At 36.9% G+C, this 27577-nt stretch overlaps 1 protein-coding gene and 1 long non-coding RNA gene across 2 annotated transcripts; one reads left to right on the top strand and one right to left on the bottom strand.

The window, feature by feature from the left end:
- Positions 1 to 270: 270 nt before the first annotated feature.
- LOC6641109 (myosin-11) lies at positions 271 to 26076 on the top strand. The gene is made up of 7 exons (XM_015178594.3): positions 271 to 595; positions 661 to 825; positions 19185 to 21784; positions 22243 to 22406; positions 22479 to 22682; positions 25353 to 25619; positions 25680 to 26076. Exons 1-7 carry the CDS (start codon positions 398 to 400, stop codon positions 26039 to 26041), a joined length of 3960 nt encoding a protein of 1319 aa, XP_015034080.2. The 5' UTR covers positions 271 to 397; the 3' UTR covers positions 26042 to 26076.
- LOC124460451 lies at positions 14279 to 14771 on the bottom strand. Its single transcript, XR_006954352.1, has 2 exons — positions 14700 to 14771; positions 14279 to 14596 (listed from the first exon to the last, which is right to left on the bottom strand). It is a non-coding gene; the product is annotated as an uncharacterized LOC124460451 (long non-coding RNA).
- Positions 26077 to 27577: the final 1501 nt, after the last annotated feature.

Genomic DNA, 27577 nt, shown 5'->3' with positions numbered 1-27577 from the left:
AAACAAATGTTTTAAATTTAAATAAAATAAAAGTAATGACAAAAACACATATTTTTCTGTAATCATTGGCTAAGGAATATAATTCATAGAATATCTTTAAGTTTGACTTATTTCAAATTTGTCCTTTGGAACATCTTTGCATCAAATTCAAATGCCTGCGCCCAAATTTATAATATGTTCGATTTTGTTCTATCGATAGTTATCGATTAGTATGCAGCAACCCTAAAAATCAGCTGCAAACAGTTTTTGTGCCACGCAAAAAAAAACATAACAATAACAATTAAAGTATAAACCCAAAAATTGTACAATTTTTGACATATCCCAGTTTAAAGGACAATTGAAGCAACTCACACAAGAAAGAAAAGCGAAAAGGGTATTTTTAAAGTCGTACTAGAAAATGTCGTGGCTAAATCAAAGCCTCAGTAATATCAAGGGACAGCTGACGAATTTGGCCCAGGAGGTATTGGCCGATACAGCCGGTCCGGGGGATGAGGATTATCAAGGACCCGAACAGAAGACAGCTCTCGAGCTCCTCGCCGAGACGCAAAAACAGAAAGAGCAATTGGATCGCACATGTGAGGATAAGGATCGTGAGGTGAGTCGTCCATTGACATTTGTAGGACTTCCCCCGCAAATAATCTTCATTTACATATGAAACAGATTACCGCACTTCGAAAGCAAATTACCCAATTGAAGCAAATCAATCAACAAATCACCGACACTGGCGGAGGAGTAGGAGAAGTTGACAGAGTTGGATCCACAAAAAAAGCATCAGCAACAGCAGCAACCACAGCAGAAGCCACCGAGAAATTGAAGCCCAAATTGGTGAGTTTTTTTTTCAACAACAAAATGATGATTTCTGAATATAAGGAAAGTAAGGTGTAGCATACATATGTCCAAATTGGATATACCAATTTGCAGATGAGGAATTTACTATTAAAATTTGAGTCCAAGGTGCAGGCGTCTAAATGTTGACCAAAAAGTTTTCAGCAAGTTTCGTATTTTCCGAATCTTTAAGAAGAGAAAGAGAAAGAGAGTTGTTAAAACTTTATGGGTCAACAATATATTTACATACATGACTTTGGGTTATTTAACCTACCCAAAATATCTTAAATTATTAATTTCTCTGCTAAGTTTTTGGAATTAAAGAAATTAAATTACATTTCTATATGGAGTTGCAAACAAATTAATGTAAAAGATCTGTAGAACGTGTAGAAAACATCCTCTCATACTGATTGATATATGTAAATGTTGCATAGGAGACTAGTTCCTTATAGTCCTTTGAATGTAAAAGACTAACATTTAATGTAAATATGAGAAACTACTTTTCTAATGCAAATTAGTTCAAATTTTTAAATTAAATGTTGTACAGAGATTACAAATTAATACAACATTTTTGTTATTATTAACCAGCTATAAAATAAAAACACATCTGCCTGAATTTACGATGGGAACTATTAAAATATACACTTTTTTAATTAGCTTAGATTTTTATTCCATGAAATTCTTTAGGCTTTATTGAAATAACAAAGAAATTTCAAACTGGTTAAAGTTCCTAACTATATCTTCTTCGGATTAAATTCAGAAAGTATCAAAATTAATGTTAATTATTTTTTTGAGTGTAAAAGCGACTGCCCATTTGTGTACATTTATCCAAAATTGTTTGTTAAACTTTATTTAAGGCATAAGATTTTAAAATTCAATGAATATCTAGGTAAATGACACCGAAAAATGTGTTACCTGCAGCTGTTGCTGTGTTGTGCTGTGCTGTGTGCATTTCCGGCCCCATCTTGAACTGCAACTCCAACTCCTGCTCTGGGATTACCTTTTTGCCTCCCTACTTGGTGCTCTGCCTCATTCTCCTTCGTTTTGGTTGTCCTCTTCTCTATGTAGAACATTGCATACGCTTGATGTTTATTTAGTACTTTATCTTTTCCAGGCGATAAGCTTCTCTCCCTCTCTCTTTTACTCTCTCACTCTTTCTCTCTCTCTCTCTCTGTGAGTAATATCCCTAAATTAATATTTAAATTGTGATAAAGTTTGCAGCGCAGGAGCAGCAGCAGCAGCAAAAGTACCAACATCAGGCGGTCTTATCGTTATGTTTCACTTACCTGCTAAACGAGATAAGAGATAGCAACAGAGGGAGAGGCCACAAATGTATAGAGACAGAGACAGGGACAGGGAGAGAAAGTGTGAGAAAGAGTAAGAATCAACCATCCTGCCCCAGCCACAGCCGCAGTCGCAGCTCTTGTATATTTTTATTTATTTATTTCTGTTTTTTTTTCTGTGGAAAAAATTATGAAATTTGTATTTGATTTCACATTAAGTTTTATTTGCTCGCCTGTCATAAATCGACCATGGTTTCTCTTTCTCCTTTTTTTTTTGTCGTTTTTGCAGCCATATGCTTTATTTCTCTTTGCTCTCTTACCTCCCCCTCTCCCAATTGCCCACATATGTACACACGCTGCGTCCCCTGATCGGCCCAGTTTTCTGACTGTTTAATTTACCGAATTATTTCTGATTAAGTAAAATCAACTCTTTGCCACAATATAAAACTCCATCCCGTATCTGATATCAGTTTTTGGTTTTGGTTTTTTGTTTCTGGGGTTGGATTCTATTTCAATTTTTGTGGCACAACTGTACTTGAAGATGATTTTTTCCATCCCATCAAGTCGACCACTCGATGGCTCTTTTGATCAGACAACTATAATATTTTGAATATTTCAAATGCTTTGAAACATCGTAAAGTGAAAAGGATAATGCCTGCTTCACTATGAATTACATTGAAATTGAAATTAAAATCTGTAACTATAATATGTCACTCAGATCTTTCATTTAAAATAAGCTTTATTTCTTAAATATTAATTTAATCCCTCCTATGAATACTTTCAACATATTTGTACTGGAAATGTTAAAATTTTTGGATTACAAACGAATTGATCCATCGATTTACTTTCATATGGTAAAACTCTTCTTTTCATTGCCAAATCTTATGAGAAATTTTCATCTAACTAAACCAACTACTGAATGGCTAAGGTTGAGTTAAAATTACAACTTAATCACAGATCCCATAAATATTTCTGTGACTCATTTTGAAGTTGTATAGAATTGTTTTAATCCTTTCTATATGTAAATAAAGAGCTTTTTCTATGGGTCTTAACTTGTTAAAGCTTTAAGTCAGCCTAATCAAAGTATTGATCTATGTATGTATATGCATTTATCATCCAATAATCAGGACTCTTTTCGTTTCCTAATCGTTTTATAAAAACCTAAAACCATTTCAAGTCGTTTTGGTATTAGAAGTGAAAATTTGAAATATATTTTTTGACTAACAAAATGAAAGAAAGCAAAGAAAGAAGTGTTTAATTCCGAAAAGGCCCACGTGACTGATAGATATATTTACTATATAGATATGTATTTATTTGCTTTCGATTGAATTTCTTGTTTTAAAATCCCCTGAAATCATTTGCAGCTTTTTTTGTTTAGTAAATTTTGTATCTACAATCTTAATCTAATCGGCATAATACAATTTCTTTCTTATGGCAAACAATTAAAATGCTAATTAATCATTTCGAAAAATTTCAATTAGATTAAGCGAGGTTATATGAGTCTTTGAAATAGACTTTTAATTTTAATTTGTCATTGTATATAGTGTATATCGATTGGAACAAAGTTTGTTTGGAACAGTTTGACTTTTCCCTTTAAAATTGGATCTGTTGGATATCCTGATAAGTAGTTACCATTTAGGAAATATTTTGTTTTATTATTTCCAAGTAAAAATGGTTTATCCAAATCATTTCTTTGCCCACTCCTCCTGCTCCTGCTCCTCGATTTTCTATAGCCAGTTGAGTGCTTTTGTCATATCGGATGTTATCTGAGAGTTCGTTATCATATATTGGATCGATAGCCTGACTGGGCCACCATATTGTTTTGCATAATTGCGCCAGGCAGCAGGCAAATGATAAGCTAGAAGAGCTCCATACCCATACCCATTCCCGATTCCCCCAGTTCCCATACATACATACATCTGCCTGGTCTCACTCCTACTGTCTCTATTTTTTTGAGGGGGACGTGTGCCGGTTATCTTATCCGATATATGCTGGCCAGGATCGTTGAAGGGTTGGCCTAGTGGGGGTGGTTTTAGGTGCTACCCAATTTGGCTATAAAAGGCCCAGCCACCTGCCCAATGCCATCATCATTCATTTACGTTTTGTGCCATCAACTCGAAAAAAAGAACCAAGGAAAAAAAAAAAAGCCCGCATAAAGTGTGAATTTTCTGCTCTTTGCATTTCATTTTTTTCTGTTTTTTGTATGTCTCTCTGTGTGTTTTTTCGCTTGGCCTAAAAAGAAATTTCAAAAAACCAACGACAAAACGCAATTTGCATTTGAAAATCGTGTGAAAAAAAAGAACCAAAAAGAAAAGAAGGTCAACAACAATAACAACAACAACTTTTGGACCGGAAATTGCAACTGAAGTAACTTTGACTTTGATTGTTGCATAGAATTTTTATTTGTGTGTTGTTTTGCTGTGTGTTTCTCATACGCTTCGGTGTGTTTATTCACATTTTATTTTGGGGTAAGTTGCCATCGAAAATGAAAATGATCATCAGCCATATGCAAAAGGCAAATTAGTTTAATTGTTCAATTTAAAAAACGCAATGATTAGTGATATATGAATGGGTCTCCATTCTGGCACAAGGCGTAAGAAGGAAGAGTGGAGTGGAGTGGCGAGGAGTGGAAGTGGAAGTGGAAGTGGATGGTGGGCAGTCAAATCTCTGTTCGACACGAGGCAACGAGCACGCACCTGGCGTTGATAATGAGCCCCCCCCCCATTCCCATACCCACCCACAAATGACTGACTAGAAGAGAATAGAGAATAGAATATAGAACAGAGAGGGAATCGTCATTGAAAAATTATTGAAAATTTGAATCTAACAAAAAAGTTGGGGGGGGGGGGGGGGGGGGGGGTTGGAGTTTGAAATGAATATCGTTTAAAGGCTTTCTCTCTCTCTCTCCATTTTCAAAAGAATTTCCATGTTTTTTATTTTTTTGTTCAGTGTATAATTTGTAGATATCAATTTAGATGGCGCATGCCATTCGGAAACCGGAAACACGCCATGTTGTTTAGTTGGTTGCTTGGTTGGTTTGAGCAATTTTCTGCCCACATCATAATCCTCATCATCATCATCATCATTATCATCACGATGACGTTGATAATGATGATCATCAATGACACAATTGATTTTGCATTATCATCTGCATTAACTTTTGTTATTCATTATTATTCATTTCTATTTCATCTTATTTCTTCTCGTTTTATTTTTCGTATTGGCCACGTCAACCCGAATGCCAAAACGAGCAAAATTTTGATAAGTTAAATATTATTTTCTGTTTGTTTTTTTGTTACGCTCGGTCAAACTGTGTCAAATGGCTTTCAGCTGCAACATGTTGCTGCTGTTGCTGCTGCTGCTGCTGTCGTTTATTAATTAGTGGAACAATATTTAATAGGCAAAAGCTTAAGGGTGCTAAACGAGGGGGCCGGGTAATGAATCGGGGTAACTATTGGTTATGCCCGTTAGCCATGGACTGGCAGACGTTGTTGTTTTGTGATTGCTCCGATTTTCTAAATAGAACAACAATCAAGTAAACCGAAACAATTCGTTTTGCTACTTATATATTTACACAAAAAAAAAAAACTAAAGAATGCTGTGAAATTAAGCCAAAAATTTAAACTCTTTAAGGACACAAAGATCTTTTAAATTGAAATAGAAATCAAAAGAGATCACCAAAAATGAAACTGAACTGAAAAGATCCTTGAAGGCAGGACTAGCAAGTTAATGCGGGCTTAGATTAGAATCTGAAGACTGCAGACTGACATGATAATCTATTTTAACTGACTACGCTCACAAAGGATAACTTACATTCCTTCTTAAGCAGATACAAAGACAACAACTAGAACTGAGAAATAACTCTAAAATTGTATGGCATATCAAAAACTCTAACTTATTGGTAAATGAAAATCGAGTGGAGAAGCATACGTACAGCTGTGTTCAGAAAAATAGCACCACGAATAGAAAAACAGTACTAAATACAGAATTTTTTAACAAAAGAAAAGTTTCGAATTTGTGAGAAATTTATACAGATCCTTAATTTCTGTGTTTTCCATTAAGTTTTTAAGTCCACTATTCTAATTTTTGAGCACGGCTGTATATATTGTTCATTCTAATATGAATTAAATGTTCTATAAATTAGATGACATTCCACGTGTGTTTATCTGAATTACTATATATAATCGTATAGACTAAACATGTAAAGTTGAATGGTTATCGAAATCATTGAGATATAATGAGATGAGGCCATGATCACTATGGTGATGATGATTACGATGGTGCAGCAAGTATTTCCCTTCAGTGGAACTAAACACGAATGGAAATGACAATTTTAGTTGTTATTATTATTATTTTTTGTTGGTTTCTTTGGTTATTTTGTTTGTGGGATCTAAACTCCGCCTCCGCCTCTAATCCCCCCTCGTCTCTCTCTCTGTGTGTGTGTTGTACCCTGTACCCTGGATTCCCATCAACTGACCTAGGTCCAATGAAAAGTAAAACGTTGCATGTCGCTAAGTGCAGTTTGTGGCTGTTGTTGTTGTTGCTGCTGCTGCTGTCAGAGCAGACCTGCAATTATTTTATAACATTTTGCTGTTGTTGCTGATGACTGACATTGTTCGGCTGTTGTTGTTGTTGTTGTTGCTGTTGCTCCAAGTTTTCTATAAACAATCAACGAAGCGAGCGGTTAATTTTCACTAACTGCCAGCGGACAAAAACACACTCACACACACACACACACTCACACAAAAGCCATCACAAAGAGACAATGCCTAATGCAGGTAAATCTGTGACCAAATCTTAGTACAAATCAATTTTAGGGGGTCCCCTGTGAAGTACATTTCGTGTATAGAACTCACCATTCAGCATTGTTTTCCAACAAAAAAAAAAAAAAACAAAAAAACATGAATAGATACTTGAATTTGATTGCAGTGCGTGCAATTACAATGAAAATGGCCTAAACTCAAACCTCTAAGAACTTTGGCTTTAATTTTATCACTAAAGATATATAGCTTTAACAATCTTCATGTGTATATTATACTCGAATCTTTTTCAAATGCTCTTTATGATTAAAATAGGTCACAAATGACTCCTTTGTAGAAAGAAAATTGTAGTCTAACCACGACTCCTCTCTAAAACCCTTTTTGCAATCAATTTCAATTCTTTATGAGTCATATTTTTAATCAAAGACAATGACTTTTATAGTTTAATATTGTTCAACTCGTTTTAGAAGCCATATTTTCAATCGTGGACAAGTCATTTTAGAATCATATTCTCTTTCTAGTTTCAAGAGGACTCAAAGGTGACTTATCAAGTGGATTTTTCATAAATAGCCAAATTAATTGGTAGTGTGTTGTCATCAGTTATCTCTTTGTTTCCATTTCTCAGATGGCTAAAACTGGTTGAGAATTACAACGAATAGAAGTGAAAAAGCTAGCAACTTCTTTAAATTGTTTAATATTTTTTTTGTTTTTTGTAGAGTTTTATAATAAACCATTTCCCGAACAATCAGTCTGACTGATCATTCTTTTTTTCATTGAGACATTCTCGAAGTTATGAAGAAATAAGTATAGATTTAGTAGATAGACTTGGAAATATTAGTAGTTTTTTTCTTCTTTATGTTTTCTTTCAGTGTCGTCGCGTGTGTCTAAAGATTTAGCTTAGCTTTGTAAATGTATAAATGGCCATTTTGGCTTTGGTTGTTATTGCTGAAAACAAAAGTTAAGTCGAGTCTGGCGAATATGTTGTTAGTTAAGAGACATTGCACAGCTGCAGTAAAATGTGTGCATTTGCCTTATGTTCGTTCTGTTTCGCTCTATTCTCGTATGTTTCTATTAAATTTACATCATTTTATTATTGTTTTTCGTCGTATCTCAACCTTCAAGATATGTAATTATAGACGTGGTCTCTCCTCCAACTCTTATAGTTGAGAGTTGTTTAAAAGAAAAGATCCATTAGTTGGTTAGTGTTGTTGCCACTTGATCTTACCATAGGATTAGCATAGAAAGAGATAGAATGGAAATTGAAGTTTAGTTTAGTTTCACATTCTAAGTTAAATAAGTTTAGTTAGCAATTTCGTATCATCTCATTGGCCCCAAGGCAAAACTTTGTGTGTGTGTGTGTGTGTGTTGCCAAATGAAACTGTCAGGCAATATGTTAAACATTTTTTTTTGTCGTTATTTTCCATTTCGTTTTTGTTTGGTATTTGCATTCTTTGGGTTGATTTATTTGTGAAGGTTGACAAATTATTTGCACTGCAATATTCGCCACCCGTCCGTCCCTGCCGCTCGTCTGACTCGTCTCCAATCACCATGGCGTTTGGGTAATAAATAATATTTTGGGGGCCATTCTTGCATAACCTTCCAGCAAGACCAACTTCATCTTCAGTTCCAATTCCAATTCCAACTGCAACTCCAACTCCTTCACCTGGGGGCCTCTTGGCCCCTTTGGCATCAAGTGAGTACGCCCCAAAACTATTTGGTTACTAACCTACCTTTTTTGCCACCCACCCACCCTTCCCTCCGACTATGCCCCCCCCCCTCCACCCTCACCATTAAAGCCAGCTTCAACTCTTAACTAAGCAAATGCTAATAAGCATTAAATTATGAAAAGTGTTTTTTTGTGTGCTCGTGTGTTCGTCTGTGTGGGGGAGGGGGAGAGGTAAAAAGTCTAGAGAGGAGAGCAGGTGGAGCAGTCATAAATGTTGAAATTTAAGCGCCCATATTTATAGCCCAGACTTTTTGCACTGGAAAACTACTTGGGAATTGTGGTCACAAGTGCAACAGAGATGGCCATACAAGGGACAGACAGACAGAGAGAGAGAGAGAGAAAGTTAGACTGAGTGAGTGAGAGAGAAAACCTAAGGAAACGGGAGGCAACGTTTTGAGATATTTTGTGTTTTTATTTTTTTATTGTCAAGTCGCTTTGTTGCATAAACACAGCCAAATGCAACAAAACGAAAATGAAAATATGTTTTTATTTCGTGAAGTTAAGCCACAAGCCTAAACCTAAAAACTAGAACGCCCAAATAGCCCCAGCACACACACACACACACACACACGCATCCATAAAATCGTCAAACAAATTGTGCAATGCCAAAACGACGTCGTCAGAAAACGCACAAAACTCTTTTTAGTGGTTTTTCCCAATTAGCCAAGTGAAAATACTCGAATACTCACACTTATATACTCAAGTGCAGGTGGCAAAAGTTGCAAAAGCAAAAGAAGGAAATGTAAAGCCCAAGCAAAAATCAAACTTGTTAACTAGAGAACTAGGAACTTCTTGATTTACTACTCAATGCAATGGTCTCTATGCCTCTCTTTCTCTCTCTCTCTCTCTCTCTGTGTGTCTCTCTTTCTCCCTCTACCTTTTGCCGCAAGTGAAATGAAAATGTGTGAAAAACCTGCAAAATGCAAACAAAAACTGTAGAATGGCAGACTTACTATATATATATATGTATCTATATGTATTTGAGATTGCCGCAGAATGGCCAACTCCTTTAACTCTCTAGATTTGGACTCAGGGCAGTTATAATATTTCGAATGAGGATCCCTTTCCTTTCAAATATTTGAAAATTCATCACGTATAACACTTATTATTGTTTTTTGGCCAAGGAAAATATGTAGAATCATCAAAAGTTATTCCAAAATATGTTTGAAAATTTCCAAAAACCTCTCGCCTGTAATTCTGTAATTATTTGACCGATTTCCAAAAGTCAAGTCCTTAATTTCTTATTAGAAAAAGGTCTTATGGTCAGCCAAAAATCGAGTCGAAATTTGTTTTTTCTAAATTTCCAAATGTTTGATAATAAAAATGTATTTTGGAATGTATTTAGAAAATGATTGATTAAAACAATTATGTTATCAGTTCAATGATATTGAGCATTCAATATGACACTATTTAATACCTTTCTCTGATTAAGTTAATCTCTCTGAAAGATAAGAAAATTGTAACAAGAGGACAATTTCATAAGTTCCCCGCATGCGGACCTGAATTTTATGTGAGTTTGATCGATTTTCACTTTGCTATATGAGAATGGCGTTTGGAGTGTCTGTGTCTGTGTGTGTGTGCGTGAGGGAGAGATTAAACAAAATGGCTGCCGGATTTCCTGTATCCAAATAAAACAAAGCCATATTATTGTTGGGATACAAAAATCCATGATACTCTCGTGTTCATGTGGCCATTGCCGTCGGTCTCATGGCTGATATTGCAGCTGTGTCTATGCATTTGAGATGAGTACGTAGAAACCTTACCTTTGCCTATCTCTCTCTCTCTCTCACTCTCTCTCTCTCTCGCTCTCCGTCTTTGTGGCTTGCTGTCTCTGTCGACCGAATTGTAGCGCGTTATTTGAATTTGATTTCTTGTCTGAATTTTAACAGCAATGTGTTAAATGAATGCCAATACAAAGCGGCTCATAAGACGCGGGGCCGATCTTAAGAGATATTGTCCGTAGAACGACGATGTCGGCGGCGGCGGCAATGGTGACGTACCACAAACAACCAGGTACCAAAGGCAAAGACAAACTCAAAATCGAGATAGAAGTAGTAGAAGAAGTACCATGTGCTATGTGCAAACAGATATGTATGTATGTGTGTACCTATACATACATAGATGGAGACATATATATATATGTACATGTGTTTTCCGTATCGTATCCGTATCTCAACGTAACATATCTGCTATAGTATGTATTTTCTATATGTATGTATATATAGGCTGCTGCTGCTGCTGTTGCTCCAGATAAACTTTTTTTTTTGGGAAACATTTGTCATTGAGAGAAGAGGAGGGAGATCTCATATTATGCATCCGCAACTGGGCAGTGGGTATCTACCTAGCTCCATGTTGTGTGTGTGTGTGTGTGTGTGTGTAAGGTATCGTTTCTTTCTTTTTAAACTTATGCGCTCTTTCCACATATTGATCGAACGTGTGCAAATAAAATACAATTTAAATATTTATTATCTTTGCAGTTCGTTAGCATCTTGTATCTGTTTAAATACATGAAACACCAAAATAAAAGAAGAAGACAAAACAAAATATTCCGTATTTTACATTGTTATGCCGACCTTTTATATACCCCTTAAGTTAAAGGATCGTTTTTTAAGAACAGTGTTGGTTAACCTTTTATTTAAGTTCAGTTAGGCTGTTTTGTTAGTTAGCTTGTTCTAAGGAAAACTAGAAAGAATTATAAGTGTTTATGTGGAGAAACTAAATTGTAAGGGAAGGTGCCACTGTGCAAATGGAACAGTGTTGGTTAACTTGATACACAAACATACTGTTCCTAGTTAAAAATAAGACTCCTATCGCTTTCAAGGGGTAACGTGTTCTAGACTAACTAGATTAATCAGTTTTTAAAAAAAGCGAAAATTAATGACAAGTTCAAGTTGTTGGGGGTAACAATGTGGAAATAGAACAGTGTTGGTAAACGTTGGCTAACTTGACCTGTTTCAAGTTAAAAATGGTAAAACTAATAGTATACAAATTGACTAGGAAGACTAAATTTTTCATTCCAAAACAGTTTTCAATGTTTCTTTGTATACTTAGTAAGTTAGTTGTTGGTATTTCTATAAAGAAACTAACTAACCCTTTCGCCTTAATGCATAGGCAGGGTATTACAAAAGACATGGCCCCAATTCTATGTTCATTATTTATCCACTTCAATTCCATTTCCAGCTTCAGCTCCAGCTCTATATGTATGCATAGTTGGTAAAGTTTTTTTTTGTTGTCTTGTATTTGGGATCCTAGAGTTTTCCGATTTTTCAATGTACATATATGCAGGGGTCTTGGGTCTTCCAACATTTGTGTTTTATTTTTCCTCTGTTGTTATTTTCTTGTTGATTTTACGTTACATATTACACAATTGGGATGTGATGATGCAGTGTGTGACAAAGGCACCAGGCACCAGATCGACCACCAGGTGGGGCGGGGGTGAGATGGTAGGTGAGGGAGGTGAAGTGAAGTTCCATGCTTGATTGATATGGATGTGGAACAAGGAAACCAACAACACACAATTCGATTTGCATTCGTAACAGAACGAAATGCATTAGAACAAAAAGCAAAAATAATAATGGTACACAACGTGTTTGTTGTTGTTGTTGTTGTTGTTATTTCAAGTTCTGTTTCTCTTGCTGATAAAAAGAAAAGCCCCAAAACTAATTAACGCCTGTGTTGGTCTATATATGTATGTATTGTGTGTGTGTGTGTGTGTGTGTATGTGTGCGGGCCTGATATCGTAGCACCTATATATATATGTACATATGTACCTTATATCTATATATATAGGCAAGAGTAAAAGAGATAGAGAGCAGGAACAGTGCTCTGTATAGGTGTGTGTCTGTGTGTACTTTCATGGGTTGGGACTGTATTTTTATCTGCTAATTAAATACAGACGCTCTCGATCGCTACAACCAGACCCGCTTTAAGTCAACGACGTGGCCATATCTAGATACATTCACACACACACACACACACACACTCATACACACATGTATATCTCTCTGTATTCTATATATATGTAGATATCCGAGTATTAACTCAAACTTGAAAACTTTTGCTGACGCTGCAATTTCATAAACGCATTGCAATTGTTTTTTCCAAAATGAACTGAAGAAAACTCAAAATGTGCTAAAACCTTTAAGCAGCCCCACCCACGCCCCCCTTTCTCACAGAGAAGAGTGTCCAGCCCCGACCCCCCCCCTTTAAAAAACCGCCATTAGACTCTCACTCTTCTAGGTAAGTGCTTAGCTCCTTTCCTGCCCTTCTCCCCCGCCCACCCCACGCAGCATACAACGGTCATACATATAACCCTCCTTGTTTCACTCTCCCCACCTCCGACTTCGCCTCTTCCTCAGTTACTTCTGGCTATGTTTGTGCTCTTTTAACAACTTGCTATCTTTCGGTTAAAAGAAAGAAAAGAAAAGTAAAGTAAAGTAAAGTACAGAAAAGAAGGAATTGAAAAACTGAAACTGAATTTTGGTTTCTTGGTGTTGCAGCAGCAGCAGCAGCAGTGTCGTCGGCGTCGGCGTCGGCGTCGCCGGTGGCTGCGACGTTAACGTTAAACATTAGCGTCAACGGCGATATGTGAGGCAAAAGCAAGTTAAGGCTTACAGAGCGAGAGAGAACAAACAAAATGAGCAAAATAAGCAAATAAACCAACAACAGCAACAACAAAAAGGCAATAGCAACAATAAATATACACACACACACACACACACACACACACATATGTATGTACATATGTGTATGTATGTACATTAACAATTCTCCTAAACAAAAACAACAACAACAAACGTCGCTTAATTTCAAGTTAAATAGCCGACGCGCATTATTTGAGTTTTGAAATGGAGAGCAAGTCGAAGTCGCTTTTGGTTACACACTCCATTGGTTGTGTGTGTGTGTGTGTGTGTGTGTGTGTATAGAGACTAAAGATGCACATAATGGACAATGGAAATTCTTAGGTTATGGTACATACTAAACAAATCAGTCTTAGTTATGGAAATTTTTATAAATTTTCCTTATTTTGCTATCGAGAGAAATCGTCTATCTATTTACAGTCATCCGAAGATAATTATTCCATTCGTTAGTTATAGTCTCAGATAAGACCACTAATTCACTAATCACTAATTCAGATAAATGATCTTTCATATGCATTTCATTTCATTTCATTTCGTGTTATTCCATAATCATTAGATCAACAGGTGTCGACGTAAATCCCCCTCCCTTTGAGAGAGATAATTAACAACTTTTGTTACTATCCATCAAAAATATATGTATGTAGCATTATTTAGATAGTAATAGGAAAAAGAAGTCTCTTAAGTCTATCAATTTGTTGACCAGGCTGAATCTGCATAGTTGTAAAACAGCATAATTAAAAATTACATAAAAAAAAAATTATGCATTTTCCAAAATACATCATCGAGAATAATTAAAAAATTAAGTTTTCTAACTTTATTGTACAAGAAATTTATTTTATTTTAACATTTCTAACAATGTAAATGTCTATCTATAGAATTTTTATTCAACTTATGCAATTAAAGACTTGATTACTTTCTAAAAGAGCAAATTAAAAGGGTTTTTTGATTGTTAAAACTTTGACATTTATTCTGTTAGCAAATATTTTAGTTCATTTCTTTCCTCTTTTTTGCATATGTATGTTGAATATAGTATAGATAATTTAGGCAAACAGTTTTTTTTTTTTGTTTTTTTTGGTACTTTTTGCATAATCAGCAATTAAACGGCTCCTCCCATAAATACAAGCACTTCATTCCCATCAAATTCCATTGCCTCAGACAACGGAACGATCAAGTTTTTATGCTGACAAACAACCGGCGCTTCACAACGGCAACGACGACGACGACGACGACGACAGCTACGACGAAGACGTCGGAGATGACGACCACGACAACGAAGTTGAGACTGCAACGACAGGAGTTGCTCGTGTCAATCATTGATTTTGCTGTCGCTCTCTTTATCTCCCACTCCCACTACTACTCTTACTGTTAATTGAATAGAAAAAGAGAGAGAGAGAGAGAGTTGTGCATATGATTTTCAGTCAAAGTTGTCATACATACATACATATGTACCTTCATTTGTACATACATATATCTAATGCATTTGCCGGCTATAATTTCGATCAGTTTTTCAAGTAGCGTCAACGTCGACGTCAACGTCAACGTCAACGGCAGCGTCACCGGCTCGGGTTGTACCGGCTGATGGATCGTTGGGTAGTCGGTGGTTTCGCTGGTGGTGGCGAAGTTGGTGGTTGGCTGGTTGACTGTTTGATTGCCTGCCTGGGTTGGTTGGCTAGCCAGCTAGCTGGCGGGCTTCTCTAACGCTTCTCTATTTTCCCCAATGGCGCATTGCACGTTGCGTTCACTCGTCGATCGGTTGCGTTGCGGTAAAGACGTCTCTCGGCTCGAACTGGGCTCTCGTTCGTTTTCAAGTTAAAGTTACATATTACTACTCCTCGATTCCTCCCGTGCACCGTGTCGTATTTATTTATTTTATGGGTATTTTTTTTTCCTTTTTATAAATTTTTTAATTTTTGGACTAACTGACGTGTTAGCCCTAACTACCGCTGCTGCTGCTGCTGCCGCCCCCCAAAAACGCCGTCATCGCTGCAATAAACTTTGTTAAACGTATTCTTTTTTTTTTTTGTTCGTTCATCTTTTTTTTTTCTTTTTTTAACTTGTACTTTTAAATATAAATCGCGCAATCATCATTCGTCGGTTGTCAAGTGAACAAATTGAACTGATCTTCTACACATATGTACAATCATTTTTTGTTTTATTTTATGGTTTAAATGACTTTTTTGTGTGTCGCGGCAACCAAAGGCAACAAAAAATCTAACTTAGAAGTCAACGATAAAAAAAAAAGTCATACAAAAAACAAAAAACAAACAGAAACTTAAAAAACTGAAAGTATTAAAAATAAGAAGATAGAGAGAGGGAAGGACAAAAACAAAACAGGCATAAATTTTGCTAAAACTGCCAAATCAAAATTGAAAAACGCTTCGCCTGCTGACAGTTAAATGTAAGTTGTTCTTTTAATTGTTATTTTTATTATTTGTGTTGTTGTTGTTGCTGTTGGCTGTTGCCGGTACAAGTTGTCTGTTAATAATGCTCATTATATATGTGAGCAATTTTGCTACCTTGACTCTCGACTTTTGTCGACTTGACATCTCTTCTCTGTCTCTCCTCTGTCTCGTTTTTTGGTTTTTAGTTTGCTTGTTTTTTTTTTTTTTGTTTTCGTTTTGTCGCATTTAACTATGCGATTTCCTTTTTGTTTTATTGCATTGCATACACTAAATTATTATTTTTTATTATTGTTAAAAAGCTAAAACCTTTAACTCAACGTGTGTCTGGTACACCCTAGGCCATCTATATAAGTTCCATGATTAAACTAATGAAAATATTTAACGTTTTAGCTATTGGCCATATATCAAAAATATGTCTGACATTTTCTTATCGTCTGGGCCATTTCCAATTTAAAAAATTAGATTTCGATTATTAAATCATTAGACACAATTTTTTCACTTTCAGTTCGTTTCGATTAGATAATGATGAATTATGGAAAATATTTTCAACCTTGATGAACCATTGATGTTCAATGTATTCTTGTCATGAAAGAATCGAAAAATATATATATATCTCCAAATTGAAATTGTTACTAGGAACTTTTAGCTCTAATAATAGAATAGAATAGAATTTAAATAAGGATTCGTATGGTTTCCATGCCATAGAAGAAACCCTTGGGAAACCATGGGGAAGCCTTTCCAATTAATGAATTCCAAATTATGTACTTGAAAATTTCACAAAAACTTATATGGGTTCAGATTAAGTAAGAGGAAAGTTCAGATGAAACTATAAGAATCTATTTCAAAAATACTTTATTTTAAATTTCTTGGTATTAAATTGATAAAACTAAGTTTGAGGTTGACTCAGAGATTATGTATATAGGGTATATAATGGTCGTCGTCTTCTGTTTTTCATTACCCTTATTTACACAGAAAATTCTCAGTAATTCAAATTTTTGCTGAGATCGGAAACTAGAACTTACATATTTCTGAACAATGACGGGACTGATGACTCCATTTCGTCCGTTTATATCGCATATCAAACAGTTCTTTCCCTTTCCCCAAACCCCTTGATCCTCCCCACCCCCCCCACCCCTCTTCGAGAATCTAGATGATTCAACCAGTCTAGGGGAAGAATATTGCAGCTCAGCTCAACTCGAAGCAAAAGTTTAGATTCTTGAGAAATTATTGTATATTTATTTATAAACAAAATTGAAAGGGTTCTGGCATTTTATGCTCTCTTGCTGTTTTACTTGGCTTTATTTTTTCTTCCTCTTCTTTTTGTTGTTGTTGTTTTTTTTTGGCTGGCCGATAAGATAGGCAAAGAACCGCAAAACGGCGGCCCATGAGAACGCACGAGAAGACGTCAACGGGGCGCATGACTAACGTATTGGGCATGCAGAAGAAACGAATAAATAAATAAAAGCAATTAAACGACAAGAAAAACAAAAAGGGGGGGGACATAAATAAATAATTAAAGAGTTAAAGAAAAGCTAATGCTTTTCGATTCTTGCAAACGACATCAATTATTAATTAAAAGAGTTTAATGTTTCATACTGTTGACATTTGTTTATACATAAGCACTGGAAGCAATCTGTGGGATCAACTTCCGGTTGCTAGGCAAACTGAAAACTGAACTAAAATCGCCGCCCACGCGTAATATTATACCCATCCCCCTTCCCCTCCCCCATCCACCACATTTTGGGTTGGTTTTATCTTATCGCAGTTATTTCTTTTTGGAAATTTTGGTTGGAGCTTTAGCTAGTTCTCTGTTTTTATTGTTTGCACATTGTTTCTCTTTGTCTATGCTGCATACGATCGTTGTAGGCATACTATATACCTAGTTGGATATATGTACAAAGTCGGTATATATATATATATATATATATATGAGAACTGACGCACAAATGATCGATTGTACCATACCGACAAATGCTGCTGACAAAGAGACTCCAGACCCCATATACATATATGTATATGAATAATTTGACTAATATTTGTTTATGAACACACACACACACAAGTGTTTTCACACCCATCCCCCCCCCTGCTCCGCCTTTGCAACCCTATCCCCTTATTCATGCACTTGGCTTACAACCAGTCACCACCATATTTTGTGGCCTGTTAATGTCTGATAACCCAGTTTGCAGTTTGCCCAAGTGTTTGCCTCATTTTGGATATATACTTCGTTCGTTCGTATAGAGAGCTTGGATACACACCATCCATATGTTTCCCCTTAGAGGCTATAATTACATTGTCATGAACTGAACTAAATATTGGGTTATATATTATATTTGCTTTTTGTGTGAGAAATAAACGTCAAAAACTTTGTTACACTTGGCGAAAAATAATTGAATTCGTATAAAAGATGGAAACAAATTGATCCCTTAAGCAAGATATTATAACTCTCTTATCTATCAGTTGCTGATGCATAATGATTTGTCATTTACACCTTACTTTAGCCGTTACATTTACATCATTCTATTCTAAAATATTGAAATCTGTTTTGTTGTTTTTATGGTTTTAGGCCCCATTTTGATTTTTACTTTGGGGTTGGGTTTTTAGTTTTGTTTTGTTTGGCTCGGTAGGCGCCTGGCAAGTTTTTTCAGTATTGTCATGGGTTTTATGGGGATTTCGTTAGCTGCCTTATCGCTATTGCCGTTGCCGTTGCCGTTGCCGTTGCTTTTGCTGGTCGAATGGTTGCCGCCGTCATCGACGCCGCCGCCATCTTTGCTCAACTCATCCATAAACTCATTAACGCGCGCATGTCTCACGCTTTGCCACAAAATGACACCCGCCGAACCGCCACCGGCAGTGCCAGTGCCGTCGCCTGTTCCGTACATCTATCTATTTGACTGACCCCTCCAGCCCCCCTTGCAGCCATTAGCGTCCGCCAATTGACCTGGTTTTTTTTTTTTTGTGTAGTAAACGCTGTTGATCATCGACTAACTAGGCGACTTGACAGGCGCAAAAGGTGCCACTCCAGTCAACTCTGTCCAACATTCTGGGCTGTGGGTTGTGAGTTGTGGGTTTGCCATACCAACCTAGGATGTCTTCCATATGTTGTGTCGATGTGGCTGAGTTTTCACCTGTGCGGGTTGGTTGTTGTTGACGTTTATTGGTACAGTTGTGTTTTGTTTGGTTAGCAGTCCAACAGTCTGCTTTATGGAAAATTCCATTCAGGGCGGGAGGAGAAAAGAAATGAAGAAAACAAAACTCTAATTATGTGAGAAGATGTTGGAAAAATGCATTTAATTGTGTTTACCTCACTTATATCACTTGTTCTCCATTCGAACGCCATTTTGTTTCATTTTTCTACTGTTTCTAGCGGGTAGTTTATTTTATTTTATACTGTTAGTTTCCTCTGAAAGATCCAAAGATGAGAGCCTCACTCCATTTTGTTTAATCTGCCATTGTTTCTTACGACGCCATTTTGTTCCAAGTTCCACTGTTCCTTGTATTCTTTAATAAGTATTTTTTCTGCTTTTCTTTTCTTTTCTGTCCGCTAGGGTCCTGTTGAGGAGCAAAATGTGGAGGACAGTTGGTGCTGGGAGCCAGACGAAGGATCCGACGATAATGGCAATTCTGGTTCAGGCAAAGCCTCGTCTGGAACGGGGGAATTGGAAATGGTTGACATTGCATTGGGCAATGCGACCATTGGCTCGGATGTGGCCCATCTGAATTTACGCATAGCTGAACTAGAGCAATTGAACAGTCAACTGAATGCCTCGCTAGAGGAACTAGACGCCCAGCATGATCAGGCCATGCAGGATGTGCTGCAACATAAAGGCCAATTGCAAGGACAACTACAGGAAATGAAGCAATTGCAAGCGGATCGTATGGTTGCCCATGAATTGGCCATGGCACGGCTGCAAAAACAGGTGGATGAGCAGCAAAATGATGCCGCCAACATGGCCGAAGAGAAGGAGCATCTGGTGAAGCGTGTGGAAATGCAGGAAGCGGAGCTCAAGCGCAGTGTGATGGAGTTAGCCGAGATGCAGGAGTTGCTGGAGAAGCGGGGCCAGGATAACAGCGAGCTAATCGAACGTGTGCGTCTTGCGGATGCAGAGCGAGAGAAATTAATCAAGGAAGTGGACGAATTGAAGCAGATGAAGGAGAAAAAGAATTCCGAATCGTCATCGAATAGCTCATCCATGGGTGGCAAACACAGTGAGGATGAGTTCATAGTGGTACGTCAGGGTGGTTCACCAGATCCAGATACAGGCGATACAGAGGCCGATACGGAAGCCACTCTGCCCCCCAGCAAGGAGAAGCTGCGCGATAAGCTTGTCTCGCTGGAATCTCGCATAGCCGAGCTTAGTTTGGAAAACGGCAAGCTGCAAGATGCTCAACTGGAGAAGCAATTGTCCACCAGCCTCTTGAGCGAGCAGCTGTCCGAGCTGGAGACCAGACTCCGCATTAGCGAGGGCGAGAAGGAGCAGTTGCAACTGGAATTGCAATGCAAATTGCAACAGCTGACCCTACAAAACCAAGAGCTGAAACTCAACGCCGAGGCCGAACAGGAAACCCATGCCCATGATCTGGAACAGCAATTGGGAGCTTTGCGCTCCGAGAATCGTGATCTACGCCAAGAACTAGAGTCCAATATTGCCCAGGCCAAGTTCCGGCAGGCCATTGCCGAGGAGAAGCAAGAGGTAACCGATCTGGATGAGGCGGACAATGATAGTGACCATGCCCCCTTTGATCTGGAAAAGTTACGTCATCTCCTTCAAGCCGAACTGGAGGGACATCTAGAAGTTGACTCCGAACCGCAGCAGACACTAGAGCGTGCCTATCGCGCCCTAACCGAACGCTGGGCCCGTTTGGATGCCACCGAGCAACGTCTGGTGGAGCTTCAGGATCAGCAACTGATCACCGAGCATGAGAAGAAAACGATCGAAGCGGATATATCTCAGTATATACTCCAATGCGATGAGCTGATGAAGAACAATGAGTTGCTGCTCAATGAGCTGGATAAATACAAGCGCAACAAGCTCGAGACCATCGAGGAGCATCACGAGGAAACTATAGTCCAGTTGGAAGCCCAACTGGATGAGGCACGACATCGCCTGGAGGGGGAGAAAGAACGCTATAGGCTAGCCCAGGACAATTTGCAGGAGCAGCACAAATCACAATTAGACGCCCTGCAATCCCAATTGCTGGCTTTTGATCAAAAAGATGAGGAACAATCATCAAGCAAAGAATTGGACAATCTCAAGGAGCAGCTGGAAAGGCAAAGTGTGGAAATCAGTGAACTGACCACTCAACTAAGAGATCATAAAGTCCAATCGCAGCAGCAAACGGAGCAACTGAATCATCTGAGGACTCAGCTAAATGAAAAGCTAGCGGCAGAGCAGAATGTCATCAAGTTGCTGGAAGAGAAATCTCAACAGTTGAAGGCACATTTAGATCGCCTGGACGAGAAGGAGTCGCAATTGGAGAAAGTGAACCTTGCCATGGTCGAACTGGAGTCCACGTGGACTTCGAAGCATTCCCAGACCGAAGAACTAGCGAACAAATACAAATCCCAGCTAGACGCCCTGCACAACGAGCTGCCCGATCAGATCTCTCAGCTGACCAAGCAACTCGAGGCCAAGCAACAACAATTGCATCATCTTCAAGAGCAACTCGATCTAAAGTCCTCGGAGGATCAAACGCAGCAACTTCAATCAACCATTGAAGTGCTGAGCCAAGAGAAAGCCGAATTGATCAAAGTGCTTCAGCAGAAGCATTCAGAGAACACGCAATATTATGCCGAAATCCAACGATTGCTGCCCTTTGAGAAGCAATTGATGGAACTGGTCAGGGAGCGTGAGAAACTCAATGATCAGATTGCCTTCCTCAAGGAGAAATCCGATATTTTGACCACGAACCTGCTAACCGAACAGACCAATCAACGTCTGCTGCAACAGCAGCAATTGGAGGCCCAGGAGCAGCAGGCCACAGTTCAAAAGGATTTGGAACGTTTGCGTGAGCATTTGCTCAAAGTGGAGGAGCTGCATACCCAGGAAACAGTTGAGTTGCAGCGTGATCTAGAGGAGTCCAAGAGCATACAGGCTGCCCTACAGCAGGAGGTATCCAAATCGAGTACAGCCTATACATCGGCAAGGTATGAAACCCAACAAGGTGTGACTGTGTGTGTGTGTGTGTCGCCATTTTGTATTTACATGCTAGACGAGGTCAATACTGGATGGAGCCAGACGGTGTCGATGCCGTTGCCGTTGCCGATGCCTAATTGCATTCGTTATGCGTCTCCCACACTCAAATTACGAAGCGAAAAGCATTAGACCATAACAATTGCAATGACATTTTCTAATTAACCAAACCAACAACAACAACAACAAAAACAACACAAGCGACAACAGCAACAACAACAACGAGAATGTGTCACATATGACTGACTGGAACTGGAACATTGCCTGTTATATAAATCCTTGCTGATTAACTAGAAACTTTAGTTTATCATCTGTAATTGTTAGAGAAATATTTGCTTTACACACCCTCACACACACACACATACATACATACATAAGATATATATACTCATGCTTAATATATTCCTTTTAGTATACGTGCCAATCAGCAAGCAGAGACTCTACAGGCTCAGCATGCATTGCTACAGCAGCAAAGGGATGAGCTCCTGGCCAAATTGAGTGCTTGCGAGGATCGTGAACTGAAACAATTGGCGGCACTTACCAATCTCCAATGTGCCCTAGAGCAATTCCAAAATGGTAAGCTCAAAACAAATGTTGACACGCGATCAAATTAAACTTCATATTTTTGGTTTTTCTTTTTTGGGGCAGACAAAGAGCATGACATTGAATTGGCCACACAACGCATACGAAAGGAGATGCAATTGCAGTTGGATAAACAGGGTGCCATTCAAATGGAAGTGGCTGGTCTGCAGCAACAATTGGCCGAGGCCAATCAGGGCTTGAGGGCGGCAGCACGTCTTTCCGATCAATTGGAATTGGGTCAACAGACCATTGCCGTTCTACGGGATGAAGGTGAGTAGTAGTAGTACATGGTGATCATTCAATTTGGCTTCGAAATGTATGGCACACATTCTCCTCACATAACCAACACCACACCCCCCCCACCCACCACCCCAAACACAAAGCCAACTATGACTAACCCACAAAAAAACAAAAAACCAAGCACCAACTTTTTCTGCATTTAGAATTAGTTTTCTGCAATAATGAATCGGGGCATGTATTTAACCCACATCATCTCAGAGAAAGAGAGAGAGAGAGAGAGTGAGATGGTTTCACCTTTTTTAAATGTGTAATTCTCTGTTGAATGTCTAAGGCAAGAGAGAGAGAGAGCGATAGAGCGAGTGAATGTGGCGAATGTATGAGTGGGAATGAGTGCGAGTGGGAGGGAGCCTAACGAATTCTCAAAGGTAAATATCAGCTGGTAATTCTGGGAGCTATGCCTAGATATTTGAAACACTCGGAATTTCAGTTGGTATCGACTTTTTTGAATTGCATTTAATCACCAAAAAAAAAAAACAAAAAAATCAATCAAAAACAATAAAAATCGCACTTCACTTTACGGAACAAAAAAAAAAAAAACAAACAAACAAATTAATTAAATTAAGTTGAACATTTTTCATGTATTGGCTTTCAGGTACATTATTTTTTTCATCATTATCTTATAACGGTATTTTTTATTATTATTATTATTATTTTTTTCAAATTCTCTTTTGAGTTTTACTCTGTTGCTTTACATTTTTCGTTTTCCACATTTATTTCCGTGTCCGTCTGTTTTTTTATGATTTGATTTTTTTTGCGCTTAGTTTATTGTGTGTTGTTTCGTTTTTTTTTTTTATTTGTACCTACTAATCCTTAATGCTAATTTTTTGTTTATACACACACACGCACACACACACAACACTCTGCCAAACTGTACACACAAAGTGGGAACACTTTAAACCACTTTTTCTTAGCTTTAATTAAATGTCTTGTGTAAAATATTAACCAAAAAGTAGCAAAATATATATATATATATATATATATATATATATATATATATGTATTTAGTAGTATATAGTGTAGTCCATATCGATTAACATTTACTAGAAAATTTAAATCTATTTCGAAATTCAAATTGAAATAAAATTGAATTAAATCTTCAAAGCCTTTGGAATCAGTGACGGATTAGGAAATGCTACGTTCTCTGCCCTCTTGAGGGCTTCTCATTTTCAAAGAGAATTGTAAAAACAGATTTTTCATCATTGTTCATTTGGAAAATTGTTGAAAATTCTTCAAATTTCTTAACTTTGCGTATCTACAACAACTACAGCAATTTTTAAAAGCGATGTAATTAGCTAAATTGGACTTAAATTAAGATATAACTTTTTCAAATTGTTTAGAAATTTGCCAAAATATAGTCCTAAAAATAGTTAGATTGTTTCAAATGCCTATAAAAAACAGTTTTTCATCAATTTTTATTCATATCCTTGAAAAAAAAAACTTCTAGTTCCTATTAAAACACCGAAAAGTGTATATATTTTGGCTCAATCCGTCACTGCTTGAAATCAAATATACAAATTTTGTAGTTATTCAAATAATCATTTTTTGTTGTATGTATTTGTTTAATGTTTAATATATATTTAGTAATCCACTTTGATCCTTCTTTTGTGTATGTGTGTGTGAATTTACATGGCTTAATGTGCGTGTGTTTTTGTGTGTGTATTATTTTGTTTCTATTTTAATTCTTAGCTTAGCAATCGTTAACCGAAATTCGTATTAACCGCAATAACCGTAACCGCATTATCGTAAACAAAATGAACAAAAAAAAAAATCTACCAAAGATGACAAATCAATTTGATGTCTTGCCCTATCTAAATAAAATAATAATATTTGTATATATTTATATATTATTATTTTTTTTTTGCTGTTCTGCTATATACATATATATATATATCTAAATATATATATTATTATTTTTATTATTATTATTATTATTTTTTTTTTTTGTATCTGTAACATTGATTAATCTCAATTTGTAAATGTGAGCGATTTAAATCCATTCGATGCACTCACTTTGCAATTGGAGATTGCTCGAGATTGCAGCATATGCCACATTATTTTTTATGTATGCTACCAATATGTACATACATATATACATATATATATATATATAGAATCACCTATATATGTATCTATATATATGTATATATATATATGCATGTATGTTTTCTATATAGTTTTTGTCTACCTTTTTTTTCCTGTTGTTAAAATTTTTCGTTTTGCGTTGTTTTTATTTCGCATTTGAGATTTAATTTTGTTTGCCTATGCCAATCAGTCAGTCAGTCAGTCAGTCAGTCAGTCAGTCAGTCAGTTAGTCAGTTTAACCAATCAACTATAACCAATCTACAAATCTCATTGGAGATTCTCTCGAGCGGCTCCATCGAACACAGCCGCTGGCAGCGCCTGTACGGTTGAGTATTACATCAGGTACTGGTGTGCCTTTAATCCAACAACCAGTACTTATGTCATACTACGCCGTGCACGGATCGCACTAACTGCATGTCCACACCATCCTGATCATCATCATCGTGAACGTGAAATGTAACGGCGCGCGCGTTATTTTCAGCTAGTATTTGATTTAATCCTTGTCACATTTCATTTCTTATTCTAATTGAGCTTTCGTCCATTTTTCCCTTATCTCAGTGGAGAGTCTGAAAGAGGCCAATGCCAAGCTGGAGCAGAGCTTGAGCAGCAGCGAGTCGAGTCAATCGGACAAGATCGACAAGAGTCTTATCAAAAGTTTGCTAATTGGCTATGTGGTCAGTGGTCATGCCGGTGATAAACAGCAGGTTCTACGCATGATATCATCGGTGCTCGACTTCAATGCCCAAGAGTCGGACAAGGTTGGACTGAATAAACCGCAGAGCAGTTGGCTGGGTTCAATACTTGGTGGCGTTGGCTCCACCTCGGGTAAGCAGCAGCAGCAATCTTGATTTTCACATTTCATTTACACGAAAATCTTTTTACCAGGCGCCACAACGGGCTCATCCAACCAGGGTCAAAATGATAATCTGGTGCAAGCCTTTGTCCAGTTTCTGGAGCAAGAATCACAACCGCAAGTTTCGGTGCAATCGAGGCCCACACTGTTGAGCATAGCTGGCCAAGTGACGGACGGTGCAACGGGCACCTCCGCCTCCGCCTCGTCCTCCGCAGCAATGCCCGCAGTGGTTGCATCTGCTGCAGCTCCAGCACCACCAGCAGCAAACAGTCAATCCCATCCTAGTGACCAAACGCCCTCAAATGCCCCACAATCGATGTTGCTTAGCTCCAATGAATTTGCTCCCACACGCAATTCTAGCTCGATATTAAAGGATATTCTCAGCGATTCCTGATTATTGTAGAATATAAAATTTTCCGTTTTGTAATATTTTTTTATTTTTTTGTTTCTCTTGCTATTTAATATCAAAACTGTATACGTGCAATGTCTGATATACATATATATATATGTGTGTTTATATGTATGTATGTATGTACGACACCGTTTTATATATTATATAGGTATATATTTATATGTATCTGTTCTGTATCTATATGTCCTGCAATCTATTGTAAATATGTATGTAATCTGCAATATTGTACATCTTGTCATTCAAACTAATCGTGCAATGATAATGCGCCTGTAAGAAGCAGCCTTGCTATATAAGTTAGCCGCAAATAAAATGATTTAAATAAAGACATCTTTACCCAAAAAAAACTAAAAATAAAACATGTGAATTTCTGTTAAAATCAAAAGTAGAAGAATCAATAATCATCCTGGTTTCCAAATGACATCTATATATATATACTGAAAGAGTTTGAATTCGTTTTCTTATTAAATGTTTCTTCACTTTAATTTCAATTAGCTTACCTTTGCTTAAAAAACACTTTGGTGTCCTTGTTTGTATAAATATTCATACTTATCCTTTCTGCCAACAGATCTAAGAGATCTTAATTTCAATTAGCTTTGCAATAAAAACAAGTATTTGAGGTTGTTTTTTTTTTTAAGTACATACAGTTTTAAGATTGCAGCATATACATATATATATATTTTTCTTTAATTTCGTTTCGCTACACATATACAAATTAAAAAAAAAAAAATTCTGGTTCTAGACAGGATCTGCTACTTGTTTGGGTGGACTTTTCTTATTTAGATTGTATTTTTTCAGCTCAATTTAACTAAATTTTTATAATTTAAACCAACCCAAAAAAAAAAAATTGTACAAGCAGTTTTGCTTTTTCTTGCTCAGATCTTAGATTTGATTTGATTTATAAAAAAAAAAAACTTAACTCACATTGTTTTATGTTTATTGTTTATATATCATTTTATATATATCAACATTTAAACATTTATATAACATCTGATCAGCATGTGGGGAATATCATTCAGACAAATATCTTTGTTTTTATGCTTTTTTTTTCTTCTTTCTTTTTGATTTTTCTATAAAAATATACAATTATAATATTCATAATTTTAATACATATATACATTTAGATATTTGATAGATAAAATTCATACATACACATACATACATATATACATATATATGTATATGTGATGCATATGTACATATGTATGTGTGTATATGCATGTTGAATAAATTAGTAGAAAATATTTAGATATATTTTTTTACATATATATAAAAATACAAGAGGGTCCATAGGTTACAGCATTTAGTTTTATTTTCTTGTTGGTTATTTTTTTGAAATAATTTAGTTGTTTGTTCCATTCATTTTCATTTGAAGTTGCACATAGAAAAATAGGAGTAAAAACAAGTCAATATAAAAGGTTGGTGTGTCTGTGTGTGTGTGTGTTGAAAGACTTCATGTTTTCTCGTTAAACACTAAATATTTTGAGTGTGAGAATCACTTGAAAAGCAGCAAAAGCTATA

The sequence above is a fragment of the Drosophila willistoni genome (assembly GCF_018902025.1).
Source record: "Drosophila willistoni isolate 14030-0811.24 chromosome XL unlocalized genomic scaffold, UCI_dwil_1.1 Seg141, whole genome shotgun sequence".
Classification (NCBI taxonomy): domain Eukaryota; kingdom Metazoa; phylum Arthropoda; class Insecta; order Diptera; family Drosophilidae; genus Drosophila; species Drosophila willistoni.
This window is presented reverse-complemented; position numbering and strand designations above follow the sequence as displayed.

Excerpts from the sequence above, each read along its gene's own strand:
- LOC6641109 (XM_015178594.3), top strand. The coding sequence starts at position 398 with ATGTCGTGGCTAAATCAAAGCCTCAGTAATATCAAGGGACAGCTGACG. Across the intron at positions 596-660 it reads GTGAGGATAAGGATCGTGAG|ATTACCGCACTTCGAAAGCA; the intron begins GTGAGTCGTCCA and ends CATATGAAACAG. Across the intron at positions 22,683-25,352 it reads TGCCGTTCTACGGGATGAAG|TGGAGAGTCTGAAAGAGGCC; the intron begins GTGAGTAGTAGT and ends CCCTTATCTCAG.